Genomic DNA, 7,815 nt, shown 5'->3' with positions numbered 1-7,815 from the left:
TATGCATATATATCTCAAGATCAAAGATTTTTGTCAATTCACTATATGTGCAAAACATACAGAAAATGGAAATACTGTTTCTATATCACATAGTATTGAATACCATACCATTTAGGAAACTAAAATAGAATAAAAGTAGAGCAAAAATAGACTAAAAAGAATAAGAAAACTAAGTCAAAGTGATTAGGATAAAGCTAAACATTGCAACCTAATAGACTAGGACTCAAACCATGTGCAAATAAGAAGATTGTCAGATGGTTGTGAGATTGAGATGCACATGGACAGTAGTGCAAATGACCAGCAGCAGTAGATATGATGGACTGAAAGACAGCACAGAGGCACTAATCCTGGCAGCACAAGAACAGGCTCTAAGTACAAGATCATAGAGGCCGGGGTCTACCATACCAGACAGGACCCCAGGTGCAGGCTGTGCAAAGATGCCCCTGAGACAATCCAGCACATAACAGCGGGATGCAAGATGCTAGCAGGCAGGGCATACATGGAACGCCATAACCAAGTGGCTGGCATAGTGTACAGAAACATCTGTGCCGAGTACAGGCTGGAAGTCCCAAAGTCAAAATGGGATGCACCTCCACAGGTGGTTGAGAATGACCAAGCTAAGATCCTGTGGGACTTCCAGATACAAACTGACAAACTGGTAATGGCCAACCAACCGGACATAGTAGTGGCGGATAAACAGAAGAAGAAGGCCGTAGTGAAAGATGTAACAATCCCAAGCGATAACATCAGGAAGAAGGAACACGAGAAGCTCGAGAAATACCAAGGGCTGAAAGAAGAGCTAGAAAAGATGTGGAAGGTGAAGGCACAAGTGGTCCCTGTGGTAATAGGAACATTGGGGGCTGTGACCCCCAAACTGGGAGAGTGGCTCCAACAGATCCCAGGAACAATATCTGAGATCTCTGTCCAAAATTATAAAATGTATGTAACATATGTAGCGGTCTTTAATTATATATAGACAGAATTTTTTTTTGCATACACATATACATACATACACATTAATTTTCCATTACTTCATACCTTCATTACAGTTAGTTGCTTGCTACTATGTTGTACCCTATAAACCCATACTGTGCAAATGGTGAGAAGTGGTAAATAAACATTTTTACTTCCTGGGTTTACAGTCCACTGCATCTTGGAGAGTATTTCAGCAGCACCTTGTCTAACCAGAAACTGCACTGAAATTATTTGGAGACCTCTTCCTCTCCATATGTAGTCTTTTTACTCAGATATGGGAATATGAGATCACTCACCCACACTGGGGGGGATGTTGTCCAGGTGGGCCTGCAGAGTGCTGCTTCCCTCTTCCACATCTTCTGTAATATTGGCCTCCAGGAAAGAAACACCAAACTCTCTCTCATTTATCATGCCTATTAGGCTGCCTCTGGTTTTGCGAGGAGTCTCTCCTTTCATCATCAAACAGAAAAATAGTGAGTTTACATGCAATTATATTTTTGTAATTACTGATAGCAGCCAAGATTTCAAGTTTGGAATTTGATACTTTTATGTTAAATGTTGTATTGTTTTACATACTGAAATCATGACAATAAGCTCATGGACATAACAAGAGCCGTCCTTTTCAAAGAATATCAAAACAGGCTTGACAAATTAAAGAAAAAACTTCAATAATGCAAGTCAGTCGTACCTGGACACAGACCAGCCTGACATTTCCTAGAGTCGATACTGGGGCCGCTGCATGATTGGCCGCCATTGGCTGGTTCTGGGTTGTTGCATAATCTGAGTCGTTCTTGGAAGCCTTGTCCACAGGTGCTACTACATGGACCCCATTCTTCCCAGTTAGAGTAACCTCCATTGACTGTGTTAGAAAGAAAGAAGACAGGAAGACAGTTTCAGGTCAGGATTAATTGCAAAAATAACAAATGAGGAACTTGCAATCTTCCTGAAGTATAGAGTGACATAATCTAAGGAAGATGAGACGCTCTGGAGTATGCACATCAAACATTTGACAATGGCGTAAAAAGTTTTGTTACTGGAATTTTTTATCCTGTTAATATGTGTAAAATGTTAAACACAACTCACTCTGAACCTTGAGAGTAATGGTCCTCTCAGCTATTCCAGCTTCACTCTCTGCCACACACTGGTACTCTCCTTCATCTGCAGCCTGTACACAAAACAGGAAGAGGAGGAGAGTTTGATTAATTGGCACTGTGAGGAACAGTTATCCTCTGACAGACCCACAGACCTTCAGGACAAAACTGTCTTAGATCACCTATAATTTTATGGTAAGAGAAAGCTGACATTATAGCAAAAAGCTGATATTTTCTACTGGGCAGTTGTGACTTTATTCTATTGAATTGTTTGTCATAATAGATATTATGGGACCAGAGAGAGGAAATTTCACATTAGGTCAGGCTGAGGGAAGCACAGTCATCTGTCTATGAGAAAATTTCAGCTGCAGGCTGTGCAATTACAGCAGCACTTAGAGACCTAACAAGGTTATAAGGCCAAGGAAAGAGGGGCAAAGTCCTGGAACATCCAGCTCTGTGTTCATCTCCTCCCTCTGTTGCTAATGCTGTTAGCCTCTCTGACTGAACTGAATCTGATTTAGGTGGGAGCACAAGGCTGCAGGATAGTCACGCACTGTTCCTTCACCCAAGGGCACTGCAGCTTAAGCTTGTGTAGGATGAAAACTGTTCCATTGTTCTTCAAAACAAGAAAGAATATTGATGTAACCAGTTTGGTAAAGAAGGCTTAATCATTAAAACCTGTGACTTTCTTTAACAAAATCTGTTTAGAAAGAGGGTCACGCTATCAAACGTAGGAAGTTATAGGGTCAGCGTAAACTTTGTATTTACAGTGATGCTGTAAATGAACAAAGATCCATTGTGAAGAGTCTGCATTCGGAGGGAGTGAAGCAGGGGTTTTCCATCTCGGAGCCAACGGAGAACAGGGCTGGGGTCTCCATGAACTGGACAGTCAAGCAGCGCAGAGCCACCTTGGACGACTGTCTGAGACATCTGGGCTTCACCCTTCAACACTGGGGGCTCTGGAGACATGCATATAGTATGACATATATTAAGCTGGTACTATCTGTAGAAAGTAAAGAGTGGGACTGACATCTTTGACAAAATGCTTACCTCTGATACGGACAAATGAAAGCGCTCGGATGGAGCCCACACTGTTTTCTGCTATGCACACATAAGTTCCTGCATCACTCATAGTCACACTGTCAATGATGACGGAGCTCCTGCCAGATCCATCCACAGTAGCACCTGGAACATTTAATCGATCAGTGCATGATAACAAGGTTTAGTTTTAACAGACAGTGCTGCATTCAGTTAAACATAACTGATTGCTTTTTCATGTTGCTGTGATCCACAAAAGCTGCCATTTTGAATATGATGTGATTTTTGTCAAAATGGCGCTAATATTTTGGTAGAACTAAAATGCTGTGTAGCTCTCCATGTAAAAGAACATGATACCTGTGTATGGTCTGTTGTTGACAGTCCAGGAGATGACAGGTGAAGGTGCTCCCTGAGCATGGCAGGACAAGGCCAGACTCTGTCCTTTGTTCAGGGTTGCATCACCTGGCAGCTCCTTGAAGGCAGGCCTCATGTTGATGGAAAGGTGAACATCTTGTCTCACAGAGCCTGCTGCGTTGGTAGCCACGCATGTGAACACACCAGCATCTCCTGGCTGAGTGAGGAAAGCAGTCTGAACTGATTCTTACACCTAGATTTGGACAGAGCCAGTAAAGAATGACTAATGCATGAAGAACATGGACTGTACCTCAGCTCGCTCGATAATCAGCTCTCCTGATCGCAGGACAGTGAATTTGCCTGGGCGGTTAGGTACAACGGTGGCATCCTTTTCCCATGATACTCTAGGTTCCGGTGAACCCTGAGCAGCACATGGCAGCAGTGCCTGAAATCCTTGAACAACTGAAAGTTCTGTCTGTGCAGGAGGAATCGTGGGCGGGACTGAAAGGCGACGTCATCATTCAGTTAGATGAACATGTCAATCAGTCTTTACACAGTGTGAAATAAAACTGCAATGAGCCTCAACTCACCTTGAATAACTAGCCTCATATCATGGCTGGCTCTGCCAACAAGGTTTTTGGCAGTACAGGTGTAAAGGCCTGCGTCACTGCGCTGGGTAGAAGTAATTGTCAGAGTTCCATTCGCAAAGATATGTATACGAGTGCTGTCAACAACAGGCCTCCTCTCTTTGTGCCAGGTAACTTCAGGTTGAGGCTGCCCATCAGCTACACACTCCAGACTGACTGGCTGGCCTAGCACTGCAGTGTACTCCACACGAGGCACACTCAGTACCGGTGGAACTGGAGAGTGAACAGGTGTTAATTCATTTAGATGCAATATTAGCTTAGAGTTAGGGAGTTTGTTTCTTTGCACATGCCAGTTTGACATACAAATTGACTACAGGGAATAATAAACACAGATAAACCACCATGTTCTTCCCATCTGTGAGTTCAAAAGTCCACGTTACCTTGTAGGACCAGTTTCCTCCTGCCCACAGCTACACCAGCTTCATTTTTTGCCAGGCACTGGTAGGTCCCCGCATCACCAAGTGTGACCCGAGAGAACTTCAGAGCTCCGTTCGAGAGCACAGCCAGCCTGTGACCTGTGATTAAACAAACTCACATATATTCCAGTGGAACCTGTGGGGTTTTATGAAGCTAACTGGATGACAATATTGCTGTCCAGTCGGTAACATTGTCTTTCATAATACATTTCATTTTTTTAAGGTCATTAAACGTAATATAAATGTTCCAAAAACAGTGTTGGCATATATAAGTTGCTTCAATAAAAAATGTGACAGCACTATCAAATGGTAACAGTGTTCATAAATGTCGTGTGAGTATTTTATATATTGTTACCTGCTGCTATAGAAACTCCCTCTCTTTGCCAGGTGATAGTTGGTCTAGGAAATCCTTGAACCTCACAGGGGAGAACAGCCCCATGATGCAACACCACCTGTACTTCCTCTGCCATTGGTCTGATCTCGGGAGGCTCTAAGTACACAGAAGAACAAATATATTGTCATATGGGTTTAAATGCTTTTTTTAATTTTAGGATTCCAATACATAGCATTTAACCTGCAGCCAGTCCACACCTTGCACTGTGAGAGAGATGTGTTTGTGAGCCACCCCAGCTGGGTTGCGCGCTGAACATGTGTATCTCCCAGCATGACTTGGCAGAGCAGCAGTTATCTCCAACACACCTGTATAACAATGAGTACAGAATTACACTGTATAACATCATACTTGATGAGCAAAATATATGCCTTGCCCTGTGGTATTACTGTATCAGTGGACTACAAAGTGCTTTAACACAAGGAACCACAAATCCGCTACAGTTCCTTGGACAAGTTGTCTTACCAGTGGGAAGGACACGATGATCCCCTGCTCTGGATCCCAGTTTGTTTCCACCCTTAATCCAAGTGATGGTGGGCCGAGGGCGTCCTTGTACATGACAAGGCAACACCACAGGAGACATTTTCACAGCTGTAACTGCTGTGACATCATCTTCAATAGATGGTGGGACTAAAAGTGAAAACAGAAAATTCATCAGTTCAGCCACTGAAGTGATTTTGTGCAGCTTACTTACTGTTTAAAACTCAAAATCCTAACCTTGCAGGGTGACCTCAATGACCCTGCGCTCCTCGCCTACATCATTAATGGCAGTGCACTCAAAGTAACCTTCATCCTCATTGGATGGGGACAAAAGAACCAGGGACCCAGAGGACAATAACCTGGACAGAGAAGCAGAACTGCATCAGCTTTAAGTTCTTGCATACTGTGTATTCAAAGGCAGTCCAGCTGTAGTCTTTACCTGTACTCTGCAGGCAGCTGACTGATATCGAGTGGAGTGCCATTCCTCTTCCAGGACACTTTAGGGGGAGGTATACCTGTAGTCTCACAGCTCAGCACAGCCCTAATCCCTGTGGTTACTGTCACATTGAATGGACCAGGGCTGATTGAAGGAGGCACTAATAAGAGACACAACAGTTTCAGCTTGATAGATATGTTGACCACAGTGAGTGTATGTGTGTGTTAAAGTATAACAAACAGGTAAAATAAAACAGGGACACACTGGTAATCAAAACTGCCATCACTCTGCCTGTGCTATATACTGTAGAATGACAGAAAATATTACCAAAGTCATTAGGTATCTCTTCACTTTTCTTTGCTCTATTTACCAAATACCCGAAGATCCACTCCCTGGTGGTCTGAGCCAGCCTGGTTGGATGCAGTGCAGTAGTAGCGACCAGCATCACTCAGCTGAACTTCATGTACATGCAAGGATCCCTCTGACAACCTGGTGTATCTAAAACAAATACAAAATGTAAAGATAAATGAATGGATTAATTGAATCAAGCACGAAGTATAATATGACAGATGCCAGGTTGGACTCTTGGACATACTTTCTGTTATCCTGAGACACAGGGAAGCCATCTTTCCGCCATGTGATTGTAGGTGTAGAGTCAGCTTCAACTTCGCAAAGTAAAACTGCATCCTGTCCAACTTGTGCAGTCACCACCGGGCTGCTCTCCTTTATTACTGGTGGTGCTAAATAAACAAAGAAGTGATCCATGTAGTGACTTTGGTTTGGCATGTACTGCAGCTATTTCAGACGTGTTTAGATTAGCTTACTGACAGAAGACTTACAGACGACCTCCACAGTGAAAAACAAACTGGTGCTTCCGGCCATGTTGGTGACCACACAGCTGTACTGGCCACTGTCCTCAGACCTGACTTCCTGTATCTCCAGGTACTGCCCCCCCGCCAGCTGCTGGATCTGACCACCAAAAAAAAAAAAAAAAAAACATACAAAGAGTGTGAATCTGATAGCTGATGGTTTTCTGCTTGTTTTGTTTCCCCTGACCGTGTACCTGCAGTTTGTTCTCATCCTTGTACCACTCTATATTTGGAGGGGGGTCACTGTCAGCCAGGCACTCCAAAGTCAAATGTCCATTAACTGGCACTGTCAACGTCCGTGCATCACTGGAGCCAAGGAGAGTTGGGGGGACTGAAACACAACCACTGATTATTAAATGGAGAACTTCACTGAAGTGAATAAGCAAAAAATTACCCAGTGAAGATACACACTTTCTTTGTTTAAAGAACAGCTTTCTTTAGGTAAAGACATGATCATGCAAAACACAGACAGATGTAAAAATCATTTGTTGGTACTAAAAATACATGCCTAGCATTCCAACACATCACAACATTTATAAAGAAGGATGCTAGATTGGGCGTATTTTTACTTTGGTGCAAATACAAATATATAGGCCTATAGAGTCATTAAGGGCAAGAAAGGTGCAAGAAAAGGAGGAAGTTAAGTGAGAGGAGGGACAGTTTTCTTGCATGCTACACAGGAACAGCTTGTGTCACCTTGAACTCGAACCCAGTAGTTTTTTCGCTCCTCTCCAGCTAGGCTGCTGGCCAAGCAGGTGTATAGACCTGCATCTTCGACCTTTACAGAGAGGGCAATAATCAGTTCTTGCATAACAATGTTGTGCTTTCCTGGACCAATGTTAAAACCTTCCATTTGTTAGACCAACATTCTCCGTGTAAGTGTGTTTTACCTTCAAAGCACTGCTTTTTTATAAAGTTGCACCTTATTCTAAATAGTGCATGTGCACAGAGTTACTGTACACACATTTGTACAGGCAAGTCTTACCTAACACAGTTTTAACCTTGCAATATTATCAGAAACGGTCCGTTTCAAAATGTAGTTTTTTTTTTTACATTCTGAGACATCAGTTTCTAATTTACCTGAACTTTGTTAATCCTGAGAAAGTGTCCATCCTGCT

General features: G+C 43.0%; 1 protein-coding gene across 1 annotated transcript in view; it reads right to left on the bottom strand.

Annotated features, from left to right (window-relative positions):
• hmcn2 (hemicentin 2) overlaps positions 1-7,815 on the bottom strand; it is a 49,664-nt gene that overhangs the window by 10,884 nt on the left and 30,965 nt on the right. The window contains 20 exon segments of the mRNA XM_020590424.1: positions 1,272-1,424; positions 1,664-1,834; positions 2,059-2,140; positions 2,835-3,025; positions 3,117-3,251; positions 3,462-3,675; positions 3,769-3,959; positions 4,049-4,318; positions 4,486-4,620; positions 4,877-5,011; positions 5,113-5,220; positions 5,378-5,542; positions 5,630-5,751; positions 5,832-5,988; positions 6,199-6,326; positions 6,424-6,568; positions 6,668-6,806; positions 6,892-7,028; positions 7,394-7,475; positions 7,778-7,810. Coding sequence (XP_020446080.1) covers positions 1,272-1,424; positions 1,664-1,834; positions 2,059-2,140; positions 2,835-3,025; positions 3,117-3,251; positions 3,462-3,675; positions 3,769-3,959; positions 4,049-4,318; positions 4,486-4,620; positions 4,877-5,011; positions 5,113-5,220; positions 5,378-5,542; positions 5,630-5,751; positions 5,832-5,988; positions 6,199-6,326; positions 6,424-6,568; positions 6,668-6,806; positions 6,892-7,028; positions 7,394-7,475; positions 7,778-7,810 — 2,893 coding nt within the window.

Source organism: Monopterus albus, unplaced genomic scaffold (genome assembly GCF_001952655.1).
Source record: "Monopterus albus unplaced genomic scaffold, M_albus_1.0 scaffold12.1, whole genome shotgun sequence".
NCBI classification, from domain to species: Eukaryota; Metazoa; Chordata; class Actinopteri; order Synbranchiformes; family Synbranchidae; genus Monopterus; species Monopterus albus.
Note: the sequence above shows the minus strand (reverse complement) of the source record. Positions and strands in the feature narration are given on the sequence as shown.